Source organism: Lagopus muta, chromosome 11 (genome assembly GCF_023343835.1).
Source record: "Lagopus muta isolate bLagMut1 chromosome 11, bLagMut1 primary, whole genome shotgun sequence".
Classification (NCBI taxonomy): Eukaryota; Metazoa; Chordata; class Aves; order Galliformes; family Phasianidae; genus Lagopus; species Lagopus muta.
The window spans coordinates 4,515,511-4,542,370 of record NC_064443.1 but is presented as its reverse complement, the minus strand read 5'-3'; the positions used below and the strand labels follow the sequence as shown (position 1 = coordinate 4,542,370).

Below are 26,860 nucleotides of genomic sequence, written 5' to 3'. Positions count from 1 at the left end.
AAGGATCATGAAGTCAGTAGCCCCATTAAATAAGCTCTGGCTTCTTCCTTCCTGTTCCTGGTAACTATGTAAGTACTTCTGTCCCACGTCTGCTTGTGAAAGAATTAATTTTCATGGTGTGACCATCACTTTGTAATGAGGGACACAAAATGATTTCTGTAGCTGATTCTTTTATCTTAATAACAATAGAAAAATGTGAAATGTCTATGTGCTGATCTGTGACAGGGCAGTCCAGTGTAGGGCATGCTTCTGAATTCAGTGTTAAATTGGGAATAGTTGTTGCTGGGCTGGCATGCTGTGTATTAACAGTACTGGCAAATAGCATAGGCAAAATAAAGAATTTCAGCCCATTTAAGAGAACTTTTCTTCATCTTTCTCTGCCAGTGTGGTTTTAAAGTTGAGCTCAAGCTCTGGTTTTGTTTGTTTTTAAGTGCCCTATTTAGTTTCTGAAAATGTGCCTGTATATTTTTTTTTGAGTCTGTGGTGAGATTGCCTCTCTGTTTCCCATTAGAGATGGCACCATCATTTGATTTATTTTCCCACATAGTCAGAGTCTGCATGGTCTTTGGGAAATAACTCTGAAGTTTTTCTATTTTGCTGCTCTGAAAAAGACACCGATACTCAGTTCAAATTTCTTCTTTATATCTTAATAGAGGAATGCTGCAAGCCTTGAAAATGTCTTATAAAAGCTGGAAATACATAATGGGTGAATTGTTCAAGAATCAATTGTTCAAGATTCTTTTAAGTTAACACAAATGCTTGTTAGCTGCTGCGAATAACATTCTTATTCTTAGAATTGGGCTGTTAGTAAACTATGCCTGCATAGAAATATTTTCTTTTAATTCTAGGGAACAACCTATATAAATATTCTGTAGTTTCATAGTAACTGCCAGCTTCATCAGTGCCTGAACAAATACTGCGTTACACTGCAATTCACTCTCAATGTGTAAAAAGTTGTATGTCTGTGCACTAGCAATATGTAAATATTTGCATTCCCTGTATAGCATGACAGCTCTTCAGCAGTATATTCATTAATCCTTTATTTCAAAAGGAAATGAAGAATGCAGCATACAGTTATATGTATGGGGAAACTTTGGGGGACCTGTAAGATAGTAATTTGGCTGTAACGTAACAGTAACACTTCCATGGGACTGTTAAGCAAAACCAGATACAGCTTATGTTTACACTGAAGTTTTGTGGTCTTGATTCCATGTGCGTAAGGTCTTTGTTCTCTATCCTGTAGTGGAAAAATCTAAAGGGGGTGTGGAACCACCAAGTTGTAGGTTCATAGCTAAAGTAGAAAGACATCTTCATGTGGTCCAACTGCTTTGGATTTGGAGACTGAGCCATAATTACAACCATTAACTTTTACTATAGATGTGACTCATCACCCTGAGGGCTGCTTTAAGAAACCAGCTGTATGTATAAACCTGTATTTCGCTTTGTAGCATGATGTGCTAGGGCAGAAATGTAAGCCTCTTACTCCATAAGATGCTGGGTTCATGGCTGGAGTGGGTGGAGTTCAGCAGAGTTCTCCCTGCAGGGGCAGAATATGAAGAAAAAGCTCTTAATGCTGAGCTGCTGCAAGAGGCAGAATAGGTTGGCAAGCTGATAGAGCAAGCTGACTTGCAGGCTGCTGTGCCAACTCAGTTAATTACAGTCCTGCAAGGCTGGAGCAGCTGTGTTACTGTTGGTTTGCCACATGCTGTACTGTGCTTCCAGAACTACACTGACTTTGTTGGAATAGCAGAACATTGATCCTGGCAAAGCCATTTCAGCTTTGGAGGGGTTGTGTCCTGGAAGTACCTAAGAGATTGGACAGTAACTGTCAAAGCTATGCAGTTACGTAGTTTAAACTTTTGAGATGGGAGCCACTTACTTCATTTATGTGCTATGCCTGAGCTCAAGTCTGGCCTTGTTCTGCAACTGGAATTCTTATATTGCATGCAATTTTAATGCAGATGTGTGAGGTGTTCTGGAATTTACAGGATTATTTACTTGCTATTTGAGATGCTGCAGAAGAATAACATTGACCTCATTAGTGCATTTGCTTTTAATGACAGCCTATTAAAAGTAGAAAAATGTGAGCTTACAGAATCACATGCATCCCATATGTAAGTTGAAGTATATGGATGGATGTTGGTGTTTTTTTTGGTTTTTTTTTTGTTCTGCAAAAGCTCACCTTGAGTTTCTTTAAATTGCACCTAGGTAAACCAAAAGTACAATTCTTTATACACAGAATATACAGAATGATTTATGATAGGCTTTTAAAGTAGTTGTTCTGGAATACAGCTAGTGCTTTTCTGTATTACTGCGTGCTCATTTGATTTTTGTGACTCTAGACTACTGATAATGAGAGCATCTTCCAGCTAAAATGCAAAATGCAGTGTATCTTCATGGAAATTGAGAAAAGCCTGCCTTTGTAGGCCAGGAGTAAGGGCATGTTGTTTACCAAAGCTTTGCGGGGATCTGCAGGCTGGTATTAGAATATTACAGATACACTGGCTTAATATGAGGTATATTATAAATAAGAGTTAGGCAAGTTCTCTGAAGCAGAATTGTTCCAGATAAGATCCTTGTGCCAGACTATTCATACTGGAGTCCATAGCATACTTAAGGTCTGTGCAGTGCTGCCAAATTGTAGCCTTCTTGTTGTCATCTTACGGTTATTTTTGCTTTTCATTTTATGATGCTTCAGTTCATCTGGGTACGTGCCTTATGGTTTTCCAGAGCCATCATCATTTCAGTGTTGATGCTTTTACCTAAGGACACAGATGTTGTTTCATTGTGCAAGCTGAGTAGATTTGATTTCTTGCAGATGCATTATTCCCTCAGTTATGCAATGGTAGCTGCCATTACTTAGGATGAAGCAATAACAAAATAGTCAAGAAAGTTATCGTGTACTTTACAACTTGTTGAAACCAGAACAGATTTCCACCCCAGAAGCTGGGAGCACATTTCCTATGAAGAAACAATACTCCTTTCCACTTATTTGCAAGCTTTTCAGTAGCAGTGCTCTGGGGCTCTTTCTCCTTAGGGGCTGAACTGACATTTGGGAAACTTTCTGTGATGTGCAGTGTTTGACTGTCTAATCAAGATGGGCATCAGTGTGATGCTTCTAAATTCTAGCTGCAGGATTGTGAAGTTGCACTTAGAAACTTTACAGCACAGCAACTGAGTGCCTCTCAGACTCAGCGCAGCATCAGGCAAGGCTAACTAAAATCTTGTTAGAAAAATTGGTGAAGTAGCATTTAGATGCATGGAACTTGCCAACCAGTCATGTACTCTTGTCTTGCTTGAGCAGACTGTTCCTTTGTCCTGTCTATCTTCTGGTTCACCTCTCATTCTCTTCTTCCTCGTTATCTATTCAGCACAGCTTTGGCTGCCCAGCTTTGGGTGTAGCTCTGGTTCTTGAGGATTAGCCCTAATCTGATCTGCACAATGTGGTGATGGTCTCCAGTGATGTGTTTCAGTGAATAAATTCCAATCACAGATGTGTTCTGTTAATTAGCATGTGTGCCTAATGGTCTGAATCCTTCTAAAATAGTTCTGTGTCCAGCTGCATAATAGAAGGTTACGGAATTGCTGGTGTCCATTACTAGTCTGGAATATGATCCCAGTCAGCTGGGTGTGCTATCTAGTAATAGGTTAGGGAGGGGTTGAAAAGTATGGCATACTGGTTTGGTGAGGGTGTGCAGCAGACAAAGGTGGTTTAAAAGCCTTTAGGTGCTGAACATTTTGGTAGTGCTGTGTTTTAGATGTTTCCATCGGTACAGACTGGGTTGGGAGTTCTGAAATGTATCTATACAGATATTACACCTGTTCTGTGTACGTGCTTTTGAGTAACATTGTCAGGCCTTCAGAATGATCCTATTTTTTGTGTGCTTTGATGGTATTAGAACTGTTTTTCTGCCATTATTTACCATGTTAAGACTGACAGGGTTGTTGCAGGATTATTGCATGTCTGCGTGATGTTTTAGGATATTGTCATTCTTTATATTTTAGTTAATTTACTGAAAATCTATTATGTGGGTTAACTTTCCAGAATTTTGATATTTTCTGATGTTTGTCTTTTTTCCTTTGTTTTAAGGAGCAAAGAAATCTGTAACTTACAGTATGAAGAAATTGTATAAAATGACAAAAGGATGGTTAAAGAAGACATCTTGACTCTTGGCACGCTGCGTATGGGTAAACAAGGGTTCCTTTTCTCCAAATGTTTTGCAGGTGTTGCTGAGCCCACTTGCAAAGATGAAAGTCTACTGAAGAAGCCAGTTCAAATACCTTCCCTGTCCACTTTTACTACTGCAGTAGAATTTTTTTATTAGAGGGGAGATTTGATGGCAGTAGGGCAAAGGAATTACTGTGTAAATACTAAAATAACTTTTTACAGTGTATATGAATTACGTTTTCAAGGAATTTTTAGAAACCTTGAGTGAAGGTGATGAATTGTACATACAATAAAAACCAAAGCCATTTATTTTGTATGTATCGATAGCTCTATTTTTTGAAAATGTCACCAGGGGTCTTTTGAAGTGTTCTTAAGGTGTCGTTCTCTCAGACACAGAACTGGAGAGTCCATAGAGCTTTAAATGTATTTATTTCCATGCTTGCAATTTCATTCTTAATTTTTTTTTTTTTGAAGATACTAAATGGGTCTGTCTGCAGGTTGGACCTCAGGAAAAGCCCGGGAAGCTTGTCAAGTTCATTTGGTAAAATTTGTATCTTCTTTTAAATGAGGTTCAGGTGACAACTGCCTAACTCATAGCTAAGCATTGTTAGAGGTGTCATGGTTGTAAGGGAAGTCATACTTTTGTTCACATTCAGCATGTACTTGTACACTTATGAAATGTTTTTGGCAAAGGATTTTATCAAAATGCTCTAAAATCAGGAATTTTATGGAAAAAATACCTATTCTATAATTCATTGGCTTTTTTTGGTTTGTGAAAATCATGTCCACAAGTATAAAACCTGTTCACACTTGCTCAATTAAATGAGCTGTGATGAAGAAGTTGGACCATCACATGAATTCTTACATCACATCTGTGATACCATTAAGGAATGGAAATTTATGGCAGTGCTGATATGTGACACAATAAATTTGAAGCATCTGTTGTAAGATGTAGAGTTTGTAAGACAAAACCCTTTATGTCCATTTCGTGATCTTAGGAGGCTGGCTGTCCTGGTGCTGCTCTGTTCTGCAGAAGTTACAGAAATGCAAACCAATGTTGGTGTAGATGGTATTCTGCATCTCTATTAAGAGGCCAAAGTCCCTGATTTGGAGAAGGAAAAAAAAAAAAGATTAGGGCATTTTAACCACTGCTGAAATTAACCCTGGTTTTTGGTTGGATTTTTTTTTTTTTTTTTTTTTTTTTTCTTGCATGAAGAGATCCTTTGTGGATAATCTAGAAGTGCTTTATACAAAGTAGAGCGTATCCACTTCAAAGTGGAATTTGTGTGCAATGAGAATTTGAACTTGTCATACAGTTTCTTATTTCTTGTATTTCTTACATACGCCATAGTTAAAGCAAAGTCAGATAATGACTGACTTAGTTGTATGTTTGGAAAATTCTTGAGAACAAAGAATATGGATGCTGGTGGTAGAAATGCACCCTGACGGATAGAAGGCTTTTGGACACAGGAACAGCACGAGAAAGCATTCGGAAGGGAGCCATGGCTTTTTGAATGAGCTAGCTGCCAAGTGAGAAGTGCAGCGTTGTCAAAACGGCCTGATACATTCATCTAATGAGGCAACAGCTTTTATTTTTTGTTCCAAGGGAAGTATGCAATAGGGAAAATTGCATATGGGAAGGTCTGTGAGCCAAGACCCGTTTTTACACCAGCAGTTTGTAAATTTTTAATATGGTCCTCTGTATTATTGGGGGGAAGAGAGCCACCATCTACTGGAGGGCTTAGTATGCAAATAACCCACTAAATTAAAGCCTACAATGAATAATGGTTTAATATATCATTTTCTCACCATTGTCCTTGTCAGATTTGATGAATTTCAGTGAAATTATGTTCTTGTGCATAAGTTCTGTTCTTGTAGTCAGCTTTTGAAAAAATTCCTGAAAGTAGAAAAGCAGAATTAACTTTGCTTCTAGAAATTCCAGTGACTGCACGTGAAATTGTTAGGAAATTATTCAGTGTATACCACTGAATGTGTGATTAGATAATTAAGGCTAGGAGCTAAAGTTCTGTGTCATTTATCTCCTCTTTGTAACTGAAAATGTAACTGTTACATTTCTATAATTATCACTCCAGCTAGAATCCCAAATTTTCTTAGTGCAAGACAAAAATGTACAAACTGAAGGGAAAGAAAATCATCTGTAGTCCACAGGTGAAGCAGTAACTGACCCACAGAATGAATAAGCAATATGGCCCGATTAAAAAGTGATCAGCGGCAAAACGAGATGCCCTTCCATTTTAAGGAGCTCCCTTCCCCTGTAGTACTGCAGTTATGTGCAGGTTTAGATCTTGAGCCATACTGGGAAGTAACACCATGGGGCAAAACCTTCCTGACAACCTGCGTCTTTATTTTTATACTTTCTTCCTGTGTAAAGGTGAAGATGGGGCTTTTAAAGCTTGGTTAAATAACAGTACCACGGGATGCAAAACCACTAGCTCATAAATTACTGTTGCTGCAAACTCTGGTTGAAAGAGATCATGTGTCATGAGATTGCTTAACATCTGGTTGAGAATTCCTACAAGCAGAGCATTTAGTCACATGCTTGACTTAAAGTGCATGCATACTTACCATTGCTTAAATAAGTATTTAATTCCCTTCTGGATCTAACAAATGTAGGGACTGGGCTTGAATTTACAGAAGTTTAAAAATGTAAAATAAATGGTGTGCTGTATGAATATTGTTGGACATTCATGATCCGTTGGGAAATGGCTGCACTATGAAGGCAGTAATAGATTGTTCTCTTCAATGCTCTTTTTTTTTTTTGTTACCTTGAGTTTGTGGCTCTTCTTTAAGTTGAGAAGTGCACCTTCTGAGCTTTAAATGGAACATCTTTTCAGTGCATCATGGATTATAAGATGCTCCGTGTTTCTTAAAGGCTTAAATTTCTAATTACTGCTACGTTTGGGAATGAGCAGCAGTTAATCTAGAAACTTCTAAATGATGAAATGCAGTTGTAACTCTACTGAAGCATTGAAGAGAACAACAGTTTTCTTGTAAAACCATTGGCCAATTAAATATGATTATTGTATAAATACATATAATAATTAAAATTAACCAATAAAATATGAAGTTCTGAATATTAAAGTAAGAAATCTAGAAATGGTTTTGGTGTCTTAGAAGGTGCTTGCTAATGTGAAGTAGTGGTTCAAAAAATTACAATTATAAGTCAATGTGATGTGTAAGAATGAATTGACCTTAGCTCCTGTTGTACAGCAGAGGTATCTTAATTCTGAACATTGCTAGCTAACAAGGGCATTTAATCAAGAAATATATATTTTTTTTTTTTTGAGAAAAATAAGGATGTACTGCTTGCTGTTAGTAGCTAATTAAACTTTATATTGCAGCAGATGTTGTACAGCATCAAACCCTTCCAGCCTTTAAACTGTTTGTTGTGTGGCTGGTGGATTGGTCTTTCACTGTGCAGGTGTTTCTTTACTGCAGTTTGCCTGTAATGTGAACTGGCTGTGTTTGTCTTGCATGGACAAAATACCCATTGCCTATCTTGATTTGGCTTTGTGAACTTTCTTTGTGTACAGCAATATAACCGGTCATTTCATGCTCTTTAGGGAGAGTTTTGCAAATCCCAGTTTAGTAGTTCCTAGTTTACTCCATCTGTTGATACACTGCCAGTATTCAACTCTGTGTAGTAAATCTTTGTGAAGTTCTTCCTCATAATCCATATAGGCTGAAATCTTAAACTGTATTCTGCTCTGTAAATCATTTATCTCTGTGCTTTTTAAAAAGTGGCCTACCTTTCCCCTTGAGGCCATTGGTCTTGAATGTATTTATTTTTCTGGCAGAGAGCCATGAATGAATCATAGCCCAGAGCAGCTTACAGTCTGAACTCCTCTCTATTGTTAATATAAAATACTTCATGCGGTTGTTACAGCGTTATGCTATGTAAAACTTTTAAGAGAAGAGAGATTGATTTCAGACATGCTAGTTGCTTTTGAAGTTTCCCAACAGTATGTGGAAGTGATTTCTTATGGTCGTGCAGCTGTAATTCACTAAGATCACTAGTTGCATGGGAAGTTGGTACATGAGAATGTTACTCTGTCACAGTGCAGTGTGTTTGTTCTTTTGTGAAAATAGTCACACCAGCTTTTCATTCCATTTGTAACTTTCCTGTTTGTACCTCCCTGCTCTGTTTCCATATTGCTTTATTTTTTTAATTGTTCTTGAATTAATTCACAAGCCTTTTGTTCTGTTCTTCAGACACCCCTCATTTCTGGCTTGGCCATTCTGCTGTGGATATTGTTTCATGCTTCATCCTCTCTTTTTCTGGACGTGATTTATTTCTTGATGTTTAAAAGGCTTCTTTGTGCTGAAGAGCCTGGGCCCAATCAAAGTACCAAGGATTTCCGTAGGTGAGTCAGCACTGTGGGCCTGGCTGACTCTGAGATGGACAGTGCCAGTGGAGTGTAACTTCATCTCATGCTTCAGAGGAAATAAACTGCACGACACCGGATGAATGGGGAATAAAAATATGACCGGGTGCATAACCCATAGATTTGTTTCTACTTTTTACAGTCTTTCTTCTTGATGTTGAGTCTTTTTATTAACTTGCCTTTAGTTCTGAGCAACCCATTTGACTAGCATTATGATGTTTGGCTGTTCTTAGCTGATGAGTGCATAAAATTGTGCCACACAAGGTGCTGACTTCATCCATAAGTGTGCATAAGTTGTGTTCTTAATCACTTTATTTCCCCTTTTCGCAAGTATTTGAATAGTAAGTTTCTCCAGGTGGCTGGCTGTATGACCCTTCAAATATTGGCTGTCTTTAATGTATTTAACTTTGTTTCAATTGTAGACACTGTATTTCTCATCTGCACTTCAGGGTGATTTCTCTTTACATTTGGTTCAGCTTGCTTGTTGGCTAACTTGACTGACAGATGGAGTTCAACAGCCTTATCATTAACAAGGTGCCTCTAGGTAGCACACGGCTGAACAAGTGTGGTTTCTTTCTTTTATAGGCCTAACCTCTGTAGTATCCCATAGCTTTCTGATGTTTGCAACAAACATCTTTGCCCAACTGGTGAGATACAGGTGGATATGGAGGCCAGTATTCCCAGACAGTTTAGGGAGCTGAACCCTAAGGTCCTTTTTTTTTTTTTAAATTGATTGAAGAGATAATACTGGAGCCTGTTCTGCCTCAGGGAACTTTAGAACAAACATAGCACTTGGTGAGTATCCAGTAGGGGGGGATCCAACCAGGGTTATGACTCATGCCTTTTCCCAGCAATTAATTTAAAAATAGAATTGAAATTGAAATATGCTTTAAAGGTCAGAATGTCAGGTCAGTGTGTGTCTGATAGTTTTTAATGGTAAGGTGTTTACAGGGGACAAAGCATTCTTTATTTTTGAGGTCACTTCTGTTGGCCATATATTGCGAGTGTGTGGACAGTTAACTGTCTTTGTATTATCTACTGCAGGAAGAAGAGACATTACCTTTGTATAGCTATTTTCTGGTATCTTTTTAGTCTGGGTAAACAGCTGATCCTTCTCTCTGTTATGAAACCAAAGTATCAAGTGACCTCGTTTACCTTTTGTTTTCTAGATAAAAATCTACAACATGGCTGTTAACTGATCCTGCCTGCTTTAGAGAAGAGGCTGTGTTTTATTCCTGCATGTTTTAACAGTTTATTCAGGCTTCTTAAATCAGAGAAGAAATGAGTTCAGTTTTAGTACATGAAGGTGAAGCTTCAGACTGTGCAGTTACATTATTCATGTATAAACAAATATCTCAGTTACATCTTTTAAGTCTAGCCTAAGAACTTGGTGTCACTTTTACCTTCACAGTCCCTTGCTCTGCCACAACCTTCCCATCAGTGTTGGATAGCTGTTTTGACAGTTGTTCATATTTTTCTGAGAAAATGAAAGTCATGCAGCTGCAACGACGAATATTCTGGTATGTCTGAAACTTCATGCAAATGGAATGGCTATCATGAGGGTTCTTCCTGATTTTAAATTTGAATAGAATTTGGTTCTTAGCTGCTGCAACCATAAGGGGTTGTTGTTAGAAGTCAATAAATTGTACATAACGTTCTGGCTCCTGCTTCCTTCACCTGTCTTTTTTTTTGGTACCATCAGGCCCTCTTTGAAAGTCTTGAGCCTCATGTTTAAAACACCTCCTCTATTCCCCTGAACTAAGTAAACCATTAAGTTAAATGTGTCATTTTAGCTTTATTGAATTAATTTGTATTACTTCTCTTACACTGAGCCTATTTAGCTCTATTGGTTTACTCGGTGAATGTGGAAGGCTGTGTTCCCACAGAGTGGATTTTTTTTTAATCTCTGTCTCCTGCCAAAGTTTCTCCAAACCTCCTATTTTAAAATCAGTAGTGAAACATGAGAAGGAGACATTCAGTATGTGGTGGTGTTTTTTTTTTCCTTCGTGTTGCCATCCTCAAATTATCTTGCTCTTAGCAGTGATGAAACGTCTGGCTCGGTCCCTGTAGAAGACAAGACTGAGAGCCAAGAAGTCAGTAGCTTTGAATGCCTTGAGAGGGGTGCAGGAGAGGGGGAGGAGCCGATTACAGAATCCTCTCAATGTCTCATCTCTCCCAGTGTCTCATCTCATGACCCTGTTGGAGTGCACTGCGTTCTGAGGGGAGCTTTTTAAAATTGAGCTGTTTTCATACTGAAGTCTTGTTGATCTCGTTTCTTTAATTGCCTTACAAGTCTGGCGTTGAGACATACACATCCTGGATGAGGAGGTTCTGCATGCTTATGGCAAACTCTTACCCTCATCCTTAGTTAAATCATTTAAAGATGCATCTCTGTTTCCTTTCTAGCTTTCTAGTAATTTCGGTAGGAATCTTTCCAATAGCAGGTTACTTTTATCTAGTAATTTGCTGGTAGTGTCTTTGGTTTAGAAACAGTTCTGTTGACTAAAAACTTTTTCTTGCAGCTTTGAAATATATGTAAATTATGTAGTTTACACCGATTTAGTACATAAGCTCAAAGCAATTTTGCATCTGATCATGAAATGCAACCTGTTCATTATTTTAGTGATCCCAGTTAAAAATAAAATTTGCTAAAATTTGTTTTTTTTTATCTGAGAAAATTAAAAGAAGAACCTAACAGGAAGTGAAATCTATTAGATGGATGTGATAACTGCACAAGAAGGGGAGAAAAATCAGGGAAAAATGTATAACTTATTCTGAATATGTAACTACATCTGTGTATCACTGATTGTACTGAGTTTATCACTCAGGGTTTTGCAGTGAACCATTTGTGTCCATTTTATCATTATTAATGAACTTGGACAAAACTTCTACAAATTAAAACCAGTGGGTTAATGCTGAAGAGCGCTTTTAATCTGTCAATCTGACACTCCTTTTTCTGCTTAGGTATCTCATCTTTTTTCATCTTATGGGAATCACCATAGGGTACAATCTTCTTTCCTGGAACAAAGCAAGCAAAAGTACCTGTGGTTAAATGTTCTGAAACAACAGTTAGTGGTGCTCATGTTTCTGTTCAGCTCGGGAAGTATTTTACTGTTTGCTTTAAGATTATGCTTCTGTTCTGACCCTGCTCCAACTGAAATTACAGAGTCTCTTTTAATCTTCCTTTGGATGATGGGGCAGACAATAATGAAGAGGGCAAGCTTTGTCTTGAAGCAGGTAATAAATAACCAACTCCATCAACTCACAGTTTGGATCGACTAGTCTGTCTGGAATTACTGCTATTTAACACATTATGTTCTAATGAAATAATAAACTATCTTTGAAAAAATTAGCGTCTTTTAAAATCTTATGTGGCATGTTGTTTTCAATTTGGATGTGTTCTTACATGATAGCTTTGAGATGCAGTGCAAACAAACTTTTACTGAGAAGAGCTTGAGATTCAAAGTATAGCAGTCTTGGCATTGAAGAAAGTCTGTTTGCTTGTGAGGCTGTGTAATTTGTTGTAGATAAAAATGTATTCTGACATGGTTTTAAAAGATGCTGTCATTGATAAAAAATATTTTATTTAAAGAAGATATAAATAGATGTATGCATTATAACTGTACTGACAGACACTGTGAATGAATAACACACCTTATGTAATCTGTGATAGGTACAGGCTGCTCTGAAAGTAATGCCTCCCGTTTTATGTTGACCCCCCCACTTCAGAGGTGGATGTTGGTGATATGGCTGTAGAGGTTGAACCTTCCCATCAATATTAAATTACGGTTTGTTACCATATAACACATGCTCTTTGTATTTATTGTAGTTTCCATGGAAATAAATAGCAGGTATTACTTTCAGAGAGATGTATGTATAGTGTTGTCCTGTGATAGCTTTGGAAAAAGTGTTTGCTTTGTGGCACAGACTTAATTATCTCTGTGCTGTGTTTCTACTAGTACATCTTACCCTTCTGTTTAGACCTGAGGTAGCTTCATGTATTTCTGTGGTGTTGGAAAGTATTCTTACTGCTGCTGCTCAAAAAAGCAAAAGTGAAATTGGAGCAAGGAGCTGGAAGAAGTCAGATAATTCCTCTTTAACATGCAGTGAATGCCTGCTGGCAAATTACTGCATGCTATGGGCACCTAAAGAAAAAAGCTCCATCTCTTCAGAGTTGGGTGTTTCTTCAATACACAGCACAACGTGTACCCCCTGCTACTAGTAACTTTTATAAGCTGGAATCACTTGAAAATGGTTTAACAAAAGCAGGTTTGAGCCTCATTCCACACTGAGTATCCCTGTCTAGTTAACATTAATGTCACTGACAGTAGTAAGACATATCACTGCTGTGATCCACATGTAAGGAAGTACTTGCCCAAGGCATTTTTAACCAACTGTTATTACTGTGGAAACGTTTTATTTTCTCAATTGGTTGTGGAACAGATGTTAAGCTTAATTTCAATAATAATTACAGGATTAATGAGAGTCTGCAGAGCTAGGACATCAGATCTCCTTGTGTATGACTACAGCTGTTTGATATATTTCCCTTTTTCTGTTCTGCTTTTTTGGGGGAGGGAGGAAGCTTTTTTCTTTTTTCTTTTTTCTTTTTCCTAAACGCCTTAAAACAAGCTATGAAGCAATGGTAAATGTTCCAGGAAATTTCTTAGTGTACATAGAAAGCAGGTTGTGCTGCTTATGAAGTAGTAGCGTCTTGTCAAATTGAGCTGATTCTACCTGTTCAGAGGGCTCAGGGACCGTGGGCTGACACAAATTCAGGGCAGCAAATCTAGGTAATACTGCTGTAACTGGAATGCACTCATAGCTCTTGACTTGAAATCACTTTTCTTGTCTACTGGTTCCTCCCAGTCCACAGGTGTGCCATAGTGTTGTGCCTCAGCTGCCTGCTTCCAGTCCTCATTCACTGCTCTGGATCCCTCAGGTAAGTCTTCTGTTGCACTGGCATATGGAGTGTAGAAGTAATGCTGTGTGTCATTCCACTGGAATTTCGCTACCTCCTCTCCCCACCCCCTTCCCACTTATCACTTTTCAGTCATTAATACACATGGAAGAACAGGTGTCCATTCAACTGTGGTCTGTTGTGGGATTTGAGTCACACCTTAAGCTCTCTATTGGGTGCCCGAATTCCAGTTGAAATTTTTCGTTTGAGTTCAGGTATAAACTGTCAGCTGTCCCGGTCAGTTTTCGTGTTTCAGCAAAGTTTGGTTTCTGCTGGCATTTAGTCAGCAAAGAGCCTTTGATACCATTTACTTGCAAAGTATGTGCAAAATGAGAAACAAATTGTAACACCCAAGCAAGCCAAAATATTGTTCATCAAACAAGATTGTTTTTGATTTACTAATCTGTGAATTTGCCTTTAAACAGCTTCGCTAAATATTAGCATGTGTTGAGTTCAGTGCCTTAAACAAGTTTCTCTTATGGTTTGATAGCTGTTACGATTTGTTTTTGGTGATTTCCAGCTTTGACAATTAACAGTTGTTCTTTTTTATAATTGTTGTTTCAACAACTGCTGATGCCTAACTTCAGTGGTGAAGTCTGTCTGTACTAGCAGTGTTTGTGCAGGAATGCATAGGGTCATCTTCCCCAGAGGCTGATGTTTCCTCAGACTCCTTAGATGGTTTAATAAATACTCTTCTAAAACTTCTGCTGGGGGCTGTAATAGCATATGCAAGGATCAAAAGCTGTTCTGACCTCTGTTTTTCAGGCTCCTCCTCATCCCAGGAGCTCTCCTTAACAAAGAAGCTTTTCCTCCTTCTTCCCCTCCAGCAGTTGTAAACAGGAGTGGTGTACTTTTTCCTTGAAGATACATATTGAAAAGGTTTGTAATTAGTCTACAGCAATTCATCCTCATGATACTTACCAGTGTCTATTTGAGATCTTTTCTCAGTGCCTGCGGTTTTGTTTTCCCTAGTTCAAAGTCTTTTTTCTTGTTTGGTGCTTTAAGTATTTTTTTTTCTACATCACTATTTTGACTACCATTTTTCCAAAAATTAAAAAATAAAATTCCTGTTCTTCCTGGTAGTGAAAATACTTTCCAGTTCAGTATTGAAATATCAAAATAATAAAACAACAAAAACCAACCTGTAACTATCCTATATTGTTGTAAATATCATAGGTTGACAGTTAAAGACATATAAAATAGTGTTTGTCATACTTCTTGCCTTTCACTTTTTTAGCCACTGAAATCAGTCCATTGGTATACTAAGTGCTTAGTCTGAATCTGGAGTTCATTTAGTGTTTGGAATGCATTTCTGGCTAGCTTTTGGTGGCCCTGAGATCTCATGACCTGTCCTTGCAAGGATATGAAAAGGCTTCAATATCAGTTGCATGATTTTGACAGATTTTAAAATTGGAGTTGGTGAGCACAGCCCCATCACAGGCTCTGACTTACGCAGGATCAGGATGCAGGGTTTGCCTCTGGCCGTTTGTTTCCATGCATCCTCCCCACACCACTTGGTGGGGCTTCTGCATTGGTGGCCGTGCTGTGTAAGTGTAGGAGTTGTGCTTCCTCCCCTCCTTTGTGCTTAAGAACCGTTTTCAGAAGCTAAAATAAATCTTTATCTATCTTGGTGCTTTTTTTTTTTCCCCTTCAGTAAAGAAAGACAGCTGTGCTGCTTTTTATCTCTTTATGCATGTGTTAGAATATATGTTTGTCACATGGAGAGAAGGAAGCATGAGCTGACTAAGAAATATCATGCGCATAACTGTACTGAGATGTTTTGCTGCTGCCTGGTGTCCTTTCCAGGTCCCACCACATCACCACAGCGCTGACTCCCGTGGTGCATCTGGAGTTGATGGGTTTTCTTATCTCTTAGTTGTTTTATCAGGTAAGGTCTTTAATTAGTGCGCTTATGCTCTGTTTGATCCTTGGTAAGTCATATGATCTCAGCTTCTGATAAATGGTTCTTTCATATGCACGAGTCTGACAGCTTCATTTCGTGACATGACTGAGGGCAGGCTCGCTGTGTTGATACGCTCCTGAAGCGCTCAAGTCTTGAAAATTTGGGGTTTGGAATGAGCGTTCCTGCATGTCATGGGGGATGGTGCAGGAGTGGATGGTGCGCAGGGGTGTGTGGTGGCCATGACTAACGTGGGCTGCTTGGAACTAAAGAGGAGCCCCGGCTCTGGGGGTCTGGATGTGTCGGAGAGCTCCTTGTCGACCGAAGCAGTCACTCAGCTTTCATTTCACACGTTGATTTTTGGCTACTTTCTCAGAGGGCTGAATGAGTCACAGCAACTGCAAGGAGGGACTTGGAAAAAAAACAAAAAACAACTGCTCCCACCAACAAACCTACCGCGCTTCGGGAGTAATGAGTCGTAAACAGGAAATCAATGCGGAGCTGCAGTATCGGCAAATGGGATTTACGGCCGGGGGCTGCAGGGCTGGAAATGCTGCTTTCTTCTGCTCGCACTGAGCCGACGGGGGCCGGTGAGCGACTTTCTCAGCTGCCGCCTGATAGAACGCTTTAATTCTAAAGGCGTGCGCTGCGTTTGCTTTTAAGCTTGCTTGGCTTTGTTCTCCAGAGAAGCGCCGGTTTCCCACAGTTCCCGAAGCGCTGGGCGCCGTCCGTCCCTACCTGCTCTCCGCCCTTCCCCACCGCGCGAGCCCCGCGGGCGCCGCCCCGCCCCGCCTCCCGCAACCGCCGTGGGGGCGCTCCGTGCGGGCGGGGCCTGGCCGCGGCTCCGCTTCCTCGTCGCCGCCCGCGCCGCGCTCTGCTACCTGCGAGGATATGATGTCAGCGCCTCATTACCCTAATTATGCTGACCTCATAGCCCGGCCCGGCCAATGGGGCCGCCCCGCTCTCCCCACCTGCTAGCAGCAGAATTCCATCATTCCTGGGATTCCTCCCCGGGCCCGTGCAGCGAGCGGCGCCGGGGCCAGCGGCGCCTGCTCCGCTCCGCTCCCGGGCTCGCCGCCCCGGCCCGGGAGTAAACAAGCGGCCCTCCGCCCCCGCCCGCCGCCGCCCCGCTCCGCCGCTGCCGCCGCCCGCCCGGCCCCGCGGCCGCGCCGCCTCCCGCCCGCCCGAGAGCACGCTGGTGAGTGAGTCCGGCCGCGGCGGGGCGGAAGCGGGGAGGTGGGAGGAAGGGGACAGGTGGCCCTCGGCGGCGGTGGGCCCCGGGGCGCCGAGAGGAGTGCCGGCGGGCGCTGACAGGCGGAGCGCCGCCGTCCTGCCGGAGCCGGGAAACTCCCGGCGCCGCGGGACTTCTGCCGAGCCGCGCCGGGCGCCCCGGCGTGCGTCGGTGCGGGCTGGGAGGAGCGGGCGCGGCGCCGCCCCGGGTAACGGGCTGCCCCGTGCCTGCCCGCGGGGCCTGGAGCCGCGGCGAAGGGGCGGCTTTCTCCGCGGGGTTGGGTCCTGCCTCGGGCGAGCGGCGGCTGCTGTGCCGCGCCGTGCCGTGCCGTGCCCTCAGGCTCCTCCTGGCTGCGGAGCGCCCTCACGGCCCGCCACGCCGCACCGTCACAGCAGAAGGTGCTGAAGCCGGCTGCTGGGAAACAAGCCGCCCTAAGTTTTTGTCTGGAAGCCTGTAGCACAGCTCTGGGACCAGCAAAGCAGCGTTTCGACTGCCATCTTAAATTCACACCTTGGCTTCGATAGAGTGTATTTTTCTTACGGAATTCCACCAGCAGCAGACGGTTCTGTGGTGCAAATCTTGTTGAACGAGTCCTAAGGGCACTGCTAAAGCCTTTTCACTCTGCATCTAGTATATTCTGTTTGTAGAGCGTTTTTTAGTCTGTAGCAGAGCAGATTCAGTTTCCCTGGTGAGGCTGAGTTTGTTTCCCAGGTATCATTAGAAGTAATTAAGTTTCAGGCCAGGCTGACAGCAGGTGACACCTGTGCACCTCTTTTCTGAAAGTGGGAATTTAACAGCAGTTTTGCTGACGAGAGAAGCTGTGAGGGCAGCTCACGTTCCTTTTCACTGCTGCTGCAGGGTTATCAGCAATACGAAACAACGGGAATCTCGTAGTTAAACCAAAGCACAGCAACCTGTCAAGTGCTCCACGTTCTTCTTGTGGCATAACTTTTTTGGAGAGTTGAGATCCCTGTAATGTTCTCTGTGCAGTGACATTACGGATTATTATGTAGAACTGTGTGAGGTCTGGCAGTAATCTGTCCCTATTGCTGCAGTAATCCGTGAGCATTTATAAGGCTTTTCTAATACTTGTTCTTTATTTCTGTTTTCCCGTATGCCTACTCTTAAGGGTATTTCTGATTTTGCTTTGTTTACATCCCTTATGTTTCTCTTTCTTCTGGTCAATATCACAGTTACCATCATGATATTTGATGTCAGGCTGTATTTACAAAAGGCCACTGCAAGTCACAAATGGCCAACAGATCTGGCCCGTCTTGGTAGAATTTGGTAGCATCTACACGTGCATTGTGTTGGGGTTTTTTAGCAAGCCACTGGGCTGAACAGTTGCTGCAAAATGGCGCAAGCGTTGAGAATGGGGATGGGGCATTTTGGTGCAGGATGCTGGCCTTCCTCATCCCTGCTCAGTTATGACTCAGTGCTGTGACTGCCACCAGTAGCTTGGAGTAGCAATTAGGCTAGTTCTGTAAGTGCTGAGCACCCAGTGGTGCTGCTGGAAGCTGAAAGCCTGATGGGATGAAATAGGGCTGGTAGTTAATCTTGGTAGAAGATGGTTGGTAGAGACCTCTTGGGCTTGTGAACTGAAGAAGCATTACAGAGCGACAGGAGATACATATGTGTGTACGTATAAATATGTAGCTTTGATAACTAACATGATTTGGAGACACTCAGAAGGTTGATCTGTTTTCAGTGTTTGAAAGTTTTCCATTATAACAGATTCTGATTGGTTCCTTTTACTATGTTTTGATGTTGCATACTCTTTTTATATCAGAATTTGTAACATGATGGACTTTTTAGGTTCAAGATACAGTCAAGTTAGACTTTTCCTGTTTAAGTTCTTGTGTTTGCTAGCTTTTAATTCAAATACTGTTATTAACAGATTTCTTTTTAGAATGTTTCCATGTTAGAGAGGATTTACGTATCAAGAAGACAAAAAACGTAACACTAAATGCCAAGGTTTTGCTTTAAGCTTATTGTTTTATATGTGGCAAGTTTCTTTGTGGAGATTTAGCTCTTCATGCTTTCCACACACAAAACAAGCACAGTAAGAACCCAAGGTGCTAAACAGACACATTGAAACTAAATGGTACTTTGATGATTCCTCTGATCAAATAGCTGAAATTCACTGGGAAGATTTTACGGTTGTAAATGAGAAATGAGAACAGAACTCTATCTAAACTGAACACTTAACAGTTAGCATTTTGTATGGCTGTCTCAACAAAGGATTTAGGCATCCCCCAATAGAAGCTGCAGTATAGGTGCAGTTGAAGGAATTTAAACATGTTGTGGCTTTTGAGGACGTATATTGAATATAACATGCTTGTTGTTAGCCTTATTCACAGTGCACATATGCTTTACTCTCTCCTATCTGAAAAAATAAAAGCTCTTGACTTGGTTTTCATCAAATTATCGCATCATCCTCCTTTCCTCTGCAGCCTTTTCCATTGTGCTGATAAGTTGTTTCTGGATTTTCTTTTCCACTGCACTTTCTTTCACTGAAATCAACTGAAATACCCCTCTTTCTCTGCTGACTTGGGATTACTGCACTTGTCTAACAAGCACTTTGCCTGCATCTTTCTAGGCGTCAGGTGCTTTTGTCCTGTTTGCCCATGCTCTTCGATTAATCATGTTTTCTTTATATCTCTGATTATTTACACTTCCTTCACTTTCATCCTTGCTCCCTTGTTGTTTCTGGAGTGTCTTGTTTTTGTCTCACTTTTTCATTGCTATAAAGGACTTTATTTCTTAATCCACTTCTCTCCCTCCAACTTCATCTGTGATTTCCCCAGACACACGAATCCAAGTACCAGATTTTTCTCTCCATCATTGAAAAGTTCAGCCTTTCACTCTCCTTGGCACCATTCAGATGTCTCTCTCTAGTTCCCACTCAGCAAGTTTGAAAGAGACCTCATAGTATTGTCTGCTTTCAGAAGTTTTTTATTAACTTGTTTGCAAGAGCTGTTGACTGCTCTGCTATTCTGTATGTCAGTCAGACCTGTGATCCAACTATTCTTATGAGGATGACCTCTCTTTAAATCTTCTTGTCCAAACTGTGCCTACACCCTACTCAATTTTTTTATCTGCCCAGCCTTCTCTGTGCAGACCTTTTGTTCTCATCCTCAAGTGTATGCATCCCTTTCCCTGTTTCTACCTTGTTACTTTGGTTCCCAGTTAAGATCCCTTCAAGCCAAAAGCTAATAGCTCTGTGCTGATTATTGCTGCAAGCATTATCTTTTTATTTCTCCTTCCTTTCTGTTCCTTCACTATTCCCTTTTTGTTTAATCAGATATGAAGTTTGTCTCTTTTTGGAAATCTTTCCTGACATACCCTGCTGTGAATAATAACTGTGGGATTGCATGAACGTCCTGTTGCCCAGTCTGCAGTTTGTCTTTGGTTTCCCTACTGCTTGTTTGTTTGACTTTTAAACAGGCAGGTTTAGGATTTTGCCCCGTGTTCTTTCCCTGATGCTCAGAGGGTACCATATAAATCCATGAAAACATTTAATGGTTCATTTTTAAAAGATTTGATTTCTCTAATGCTACACTCTGTGTATGTTAACAGGCATTTGATAAGCTGAGCATTTGCAGAAGCTTGAAAAGAAGGGACAAAATAATGTGTTGTTTCATTATACTGACAGGTGTTTTGTTCTGATGAGTCAGTGACAATCATTCAGATGGTGTCTGAACAGCAAGTTACTAAACGTCTCTTAAATAGAATTTTACATTCTATATCTGTGCTGTTTTTTCAGAATGTTTCAGTGCTGCTCTGCAGGTGAGATGTCAGGCTAGGGAAATACTGAGTAGAAGCAGTAACCAATAACTAATAATTGAAATTACTGCAGATAAAAATATCTTAAGCTCTTGTAAAAGTACTTTCAGCTCACACTGCTTGAACAGTTTATTACAAGTAAGAGACTTAAACTGAGAGTTGAACTGTTTTCATAGTGTGTAAATCAAGTCTAGCCAGAGGAAGTTAAGTTTGTGTACTTCATCTTGCTAGGCACTTGTTTTCCCTTTTGAGACCTGGATGTAGACCAATTAGCACATAGGCTAAAATACTGGGGTTTAGTTTTGTCTCTAATGCTTAAAGAAATTTTGGTGCAACAGAGAGTTGATGCTTTTATCAAAACCTGGGAATTGAACTTTCAGTTCTGCGGCTGCTGAGGGGAGCGCTGGGGCTGTCCTCTGAAGGCTGGCTGAGTACACGGAGCAGTTGCTGTTCTTTCTGATAAATGAGGATTTCGAGCTTTAAACCACCAAGGGAAGATTCTCCTCTCATTCTCGTAGGCAACCTTTGTTTCTTTTCTGAACTGCTGTCCCTGAGATGTTAGCTTAACTGAGGGACGGGGGGATATTTCATACTGTTTGAATACAGCCTGGGAGCTTGTAGCTTCTTGAAGGTACTTTCTAAAACTGTCAGTGTGCTCAGCGGCCTTGAAAAGTCACAGCATATGTGGAATCACACGCTGGCACTGGCAGATGGCTGTAGAAGCAGCATCCCTTCAAGGAAGCTCTTGAACAGGCACAACGTTCTTCACAGGGCATTAAGCATTAGCAAAACACTTCTGCAACTCTCCATGATGTGAACTTTCAGGAGTGTGCAAAGCTACAAAACTATATTGAGGATAGTTGTGCTAAAGTTGTTCTTAAAGTGTCTAATTTCCTGCAGAGAATTCAGACTCGGTTCCCATTTCCTTCTCTCAAGGCAAACTTCTGTCACCAGCTAACTCTCTCACTATGAGCATGTTCTGGAAAGCTCTCATTATTCCAAAATTACTGGAACACTCGAGGAAAGCAGCAAATAGAAAACTTGTTTTCAATAAGAGACGTTATAGTACCCTTTGCCTTATTCTTTACCCTGAGTTTTTCTGAAGAATTGACCAAAAAACTCAGCATTCTTTTGAAATGTAGGACAAAGCTGGTTAGTGCTAAACCACGAGATAGCCGTCAGTTTGGTGTAGCTGCCTCATCTGATCAGAAGCCTTGTCATCTTTGTTTCCAGCAGACTTTGGCTTTGTTAGAAGAGTCTGTGTGAGAGGCTCAGTAATCAACAGCCAGAGGGAAAGAAAGTGGTGCTATTTTAAAGTCCTCGGAAAACAAAAGGGAGAAAAGAACCAACCATCCCCGGCTAAGAGATCAGAGTGCAGTGATGGAGCTCTCCTTACTGAATGCTGCTTGCTTTGATTTGGAAGAGGGAGAAGTTGAAAATGATATAAAGAAAAATTTAGTTGAGACAGACTTTGTAAAATCAGAGTCTAAGATCTTATTTTCTAAAATGTGTTGCCTGCCTATACTGCCTTAAAAGAGAAGAGCTGACTGCTCTGAGTTAAAGTACCATTCTTGAGCAGAAGCTGATTCTGACAGCAAGGAAGAATTATCCTTGAGCGTGATACTTGGTTATTGCAAGTTTCTCCAGTCTTGTTGGCAGTTCTGATGCCAAACAAGACTGGATTTAATTCTTTTTTGAAAAAATCATGGAAACTTAAGCGTACTTAAGAATCCTTCATCTTATGCTTTAAAATCTTTGATTGATTTTAGAGTCTTTGACTTCATTTAGGAAGAGGGAGGGAGGATCGTGAGGTTTATCATTCGTAGTGCAAAGTCAAAGAAATGGCTTCCCAAACATGTGCTTGTTGTTAAGCCCATAGACACGTGTTTGAGATTTCTCTGTTTGAGATTTCCCTTTTTTCTCCTTTTTCTCTTCTTACTTTTCAGCGTGATTTGGAAATAGAAGAGAAAATTACAGTGAGCAGTTTTTATGGCAGTCTATCATACAGGCTTTGGGAAGGAAAAAAGAAAACAAAACAAAACAACAAGGACATTGTGAGCAGTCTTAGGGTTGTCTCTGTTCCTCTATTTGTTTTCCTAACAGCTCTCTCTCTGCAGTTGTCTTATTGTAAAACAGATACAAGTTGCTGGCCTTTCCATGAAAGCATCTTGACAATGTGCTGCTCTCCTCTTTACTTTCACTTTCACATCTTTTTACACAGGAAACATTTCGGTTTTGAAGCCATTTATGTAACACTTATATAAACTTTATTAACTTTTTTTTTTTTTGTGGGAGAGGCCGTTGCTTAGTAAGCTCCTAAAATGTACATTGTTGTGGGATGGCGTTAATTTGTTCAGTATGGGAATAATATGAGTTGTGTGGGGAAAGAACAGGTGCAAGAAGTTACTGAGGTGTGATGGTGATTATGTAAGTCACAGTTTTCTGTCTGTGGCATACAGATGCACACTGAAGGCTTGACCATACATTCGTAAGTAAGAAAGCATCTTAATAGCTTACAAGCTTTAGATAATTTCACATTGGGCGTAGGAGAATATGGGCTCCAAATTTATTGAAGATTCTGAGTCTGAAACAATCTTAAGCTGATAAGGATCATTGGGCCACCTGTCCAGGCGAGTTGCATCTTTGGATATTGTCTCGTGTGACTGTCTGGATGGAAGGAAGGCATGTGGAAAGGAAGAAAACCTTCAAAAATGCAGCAGGCAAGATGATAGGATTTCTAGTATTTGTAGTTTAGTGAGTGAATAACTGTGTACTGTTAAAGCATTGTAAAATTTAAGACCTTTTCTCTGAATTTTCCAGGATCCAGAGAGGAATGGAGACTCCATTGGATGTTTTATCAAGAGCAGCCTCTCTGGTACATGCTGATGATGAGAAGCGTAAGTCTGAAACTTTGTTCTCTATTTCCTGGATCCAGATGTTTATGTTTGCACTGTGTATTAGCCTAGGAGTTGGCTTTGCTCATTTTTGTAGCTTTTTGAATCTGATATGTAGGAAGATGTCTCTAGAAGCCCTTAAAACATGGTCTTCCTCAAATGCAAAAGCAATATAATGCATGTAAATTGCTTAGTGTGCAAAACTATCACTTTCAAAATGTGCTTTCCCATCTATAGAAAGGTGCCCAACTTTTCCTGATTACTTTTGCATTGTTAGTAGACAAAGAAATTGTAGTGGAGCTGCTGGCCAGCTAGGGAGGATTTGAGAGCTCACACTCCTCAGTGTTTTAAGTTAGGCCTATTCTCTTGTAAGAACACATAACTGGGTGTGCATGGATGGATGAGCAAAGATTCCAGCTCATAAAAACTAGGAGATGAACTGTTAGAATTAGTAATGAGCATTTCACTTTCCTTTCAGTGCTAATAAATGGTGAGCACAGGATGTCGGCTTGGTAAACGTCAGTTGTAGCAGTGGAGTAACATGTTGGCAATCGTATGGGTAGCATTTTCACTTCTCTTAGCATTCACATTAAGTGTCCAAGGTGTGTTAGCCAATGTCAGCAGAATGTTTTCATTTATGGCAAACTGCAGTTGTACTTTTTAGAATGGAGCCTGAGTATTAACTCTGTTTTTCAGGTTTTTTTCTGAGTAGTGTATGTTTCTTGGCTATCAACCTGAATAGATGCTAACTAGAAAAATGCTCTTCTGGCTTTTAAACTGCTTTTGTGTGCAGCTTCTGTGCATTGTCACCTCTTAAGATGAATTCCACTTTTCAATCTTTGCTCTTTTATTCTGTGCACTTTTTTTTGAAAAGTGGAAGCTTTGAATGTTTTATAAAAGAATTCATTACTGCTGTTGCTGATCACCTCACTGAAGTACTTGCAGTAGTAAACAAACACTGTGTGTTTGAAGATGAAGTTCCATCATGTTTGTCCATTCAATATTCAAGATAACAGTAGCTCACTATTGAAGAAATTTGAGCAGTGGTAGTTTTATACTCTCATGAGCTCTTTTCTATTATTGTCTCTATGTTTTATGATGAGTATTGCTGTTGTTGTTCTTTCACGTTCTCTTCTCTGCTAGATATGGACTGGATTTGTACTGATGCCACTACAGTGGAATGATTTAGTTTAATGCTACAGTTGTTGACTGTTATGAGTACAATGAACAGCAGTGAAAGTCTCAAGGAGATTTCTCTGATTTTGGCTTAGGAAATTTCTCTTGTAAGCTAACTTGCAAATTTGCAGGGAGGACAAAAGCTTGGCCTGTTTTCCTTTGACTACTTATTTTTACTACATAAAATTGGAGGCACTACTTTTGGAGTAGTCCTTGCATATTTTTAGTTTGCATTATCAATTTTCTTAAGTTTGAGATGCTTTTTGTTGTTGTTGTTGCCTACTGCCTAAGTTCTCTCGTTTGAATTCGATTTTGAGTTCCACGGGGTAGGAATGTTGGGCTGGATTTAGAGAATCCAGAGGAAGTCTGATTCAGTGCAACTTGAATGTGAGGAAGCTGGTGTGTGTCTGGTTCTAATTTACATTCCTTTAGTTTTACTACTTCGACTTAATTAGATTTATACCACTCTGCAACTTCTGACTTAGATCGTCTCTGAGTTTGTCCTGTTGCTGTGCACACTGCACTGTGCACCAATCATGCTGTTGTATGAAAAGCTGCTCAAAGGAAGAAATGGTAGCCCAGGCCAGAATGGGCTGAACTTTTTTTTGTTTGTTGACCTGTGGAAATTGTACCAGCAAGTGTTGCTCACATTGTGTTGCAGAACGGATACTAAGAGTTAGCCTTAGGCCTAAATAGGGCAGACATCCTTGAGCTTTCCAGTGAAGTGCCTGGCGTTCCCCCCTGCAGTTTTAGCACTGGTTCTTCTCCATATCTGTATACCCCATATTGAATTCTACGTAGTTGTTAATATCCCAGTCACAGTGCAGAGTAATAAAAACATTAGTGTCTTATCCAGAGCCTTTTACTTTTGTGCTGGAATAGAAGTTTGTCTAAGGGACAATTCCTGGTGTCCTTCATACATTTTGTGTTTGAAATATTTTTGTTTTTTGAATGGAGACACAACAACGGAAGCCATGTGCTTTCCTGACATGAGGATGCTCTGAAGAGATGAGTAGTTAGGTTCCAATGGATCAGTAAATCTTCTCATAAATGTGCTTGTGGTTATCTAAGGTAAATAATAAGATTTGCAAGAGCTAATTTGTCAATTGAAGACTTGTCACTAATCACTGAACTGGCAGAGGAGAAGGGAAAGGATGTAGGAAGTCAGTGCTGTTTATGAGCAGCTGTTCCAGGGTAGGTAATGTGCAACTCTTCATCTGTAGGTGGCATTTGTAAGGTGTTGCTGCTTGGTGCTTTTTTTTCCCCCCCCAAATTGTTCAGTGGGCTTTATATGAAGTGGATGTCTGTAAGGCCTGTGTATGCATGATGTCTTTTTAATGTTATCAGAGCTAGAAACCTCACCAAATGTTGATTCCTGTAGAGATGCAAAAGTCAAGTTTACTATGAGATTTTTGATGCTGCTCTTCTGTTCTTTCCCTAAACCATACTTACTGGAATTGCAATGATCTTTCATATCTTCAGTACTTACAGTGGCTAATTTGAGAAGACTACAGTTTCAGATGGTAATATTTTAGTAACTCATTACTGGAAGTGCAGTTTTCCATAACTCCCATAACTGTGCAGAGTTCAAACACTGTGAAGTGTTATTTTGTATTTATCTTATGTAAAAATAAGGATTTTGAGAATTGGTCTTTCAATTATAAGAAGTGATATAAAAGCATAATGTTGTTATTGAGAAAAAATATTGAGGGAAGAAGCTGATGAGAGCTTGGACGCACAGAATGCATTGCAAACACTGAGTATTTGTCCTGTAACGTGTTGTTCATACTTCCTTCCAATGAGCAATTCCAGTTCATGAATATGGGAATGGAGGAGAGAAAAAACGCGCTGTTTCTTACCCTCTCAGGATAACAGAATGAAAAGTCTGTTTTTGGAAACAGAAGACAATATACTTCCACAAGGAAATGAAAGATTTGGAAACAGCTCATAAATGGCACGGGAATGTTGAGGGTAATAGCTTTGCATTCTGGTGCATTGTGCTGCTTCCATAACAACTGAGTCTTCGTTTACATTTTGAAACCCTGCAATAGAGGACTACATTTAAAAGAAAGATGATCTTTGATTAAGCTGTTCTTCTTGAACATGTGGAGGAGTTGCATGCGATGTTCTTTTTCTACATGTAAGCCTGGAATTGCTATTCTGCACTCCTTGCCTGTGGTGACTTTTATTCTTCAGCAGTGGTTCCTTTTATGTGGCTTAGTTTAATCAATTTCAAATAATTAAGCTAGACTGCAGAGTTGGTATGTCTAATACAGAAAAACTGTTGTGCTTTAAAATCCCAGCCCTAATCTATTTTGCAACGAAGAGATGGATAATTATTA

At 40.4% G+C, this 26,860-nt stretch overlaps 2 protein-coding genes across 7 annotated transcripts in view; both read left to right on the top strand.

Moving 5' to 3' along the window:
- Positions 1-13,505, top strand: part of TAMM41 (TAM41 mitochondrial translocator assembly and maintenance homolog) — a 30,472-nt gene extending 16,967 nt beyond the window's left edge. Inside the window, exons 8-9 of one of the 2 annotated variants that reach the window (XM_048957868.1) lie at positions 4,091-12,362; positions 13,441-13,505. In XM_048957868.1, the coding sequence (XP_048813825.1) occupies positions 4,091-4,167 (77 nt within the window). In that variant the 3' untranslated portion in view covers positions 4,168-12,362; positions 13,441-13,505. Of the gene's footprint in view, positions 1-4,090; positions 12,363-13,440 lie in introns of those variants that run through there. The other variant, XM_048957869.1, reaches the window with a different exon arrangement.
- Positions 13,506-14,291: 786 nt separating this feature from the next.
- Positions 14,292-26,860, top strand: part of VGLL4 (vestigial like family member 4) — an 81,661-nt gene continuing 69,092 nt past the window's right edge. Inside the window, exons 1-2 of one of the 5 annotated variants that reach the window (XM_048957872.1) lie at positions 14,292-14,410; positions 23,269-23,345. In XM_048957872.1, the coding sequence (XP_048813829.1) occupies positions 23,282-23,345 (64 nt within the window). In that variant the 5' untranslated portion in view covers positions 14,292-14,410; positions 23,269-23,281. Of the gene's footprint in view, positions 14,411-15,334; positions 15,420-15,491; positions 16,022-16,580; positions 16,630-18,861; positions 23,169-23,268; positions 23,346-26,860 lie in introns of those variants that run through there. The other 4 variants (XM_048957871.1, XM_048957875.1, XM_048957873.1 and 1 more) reach the window with 4 other exon arrangements.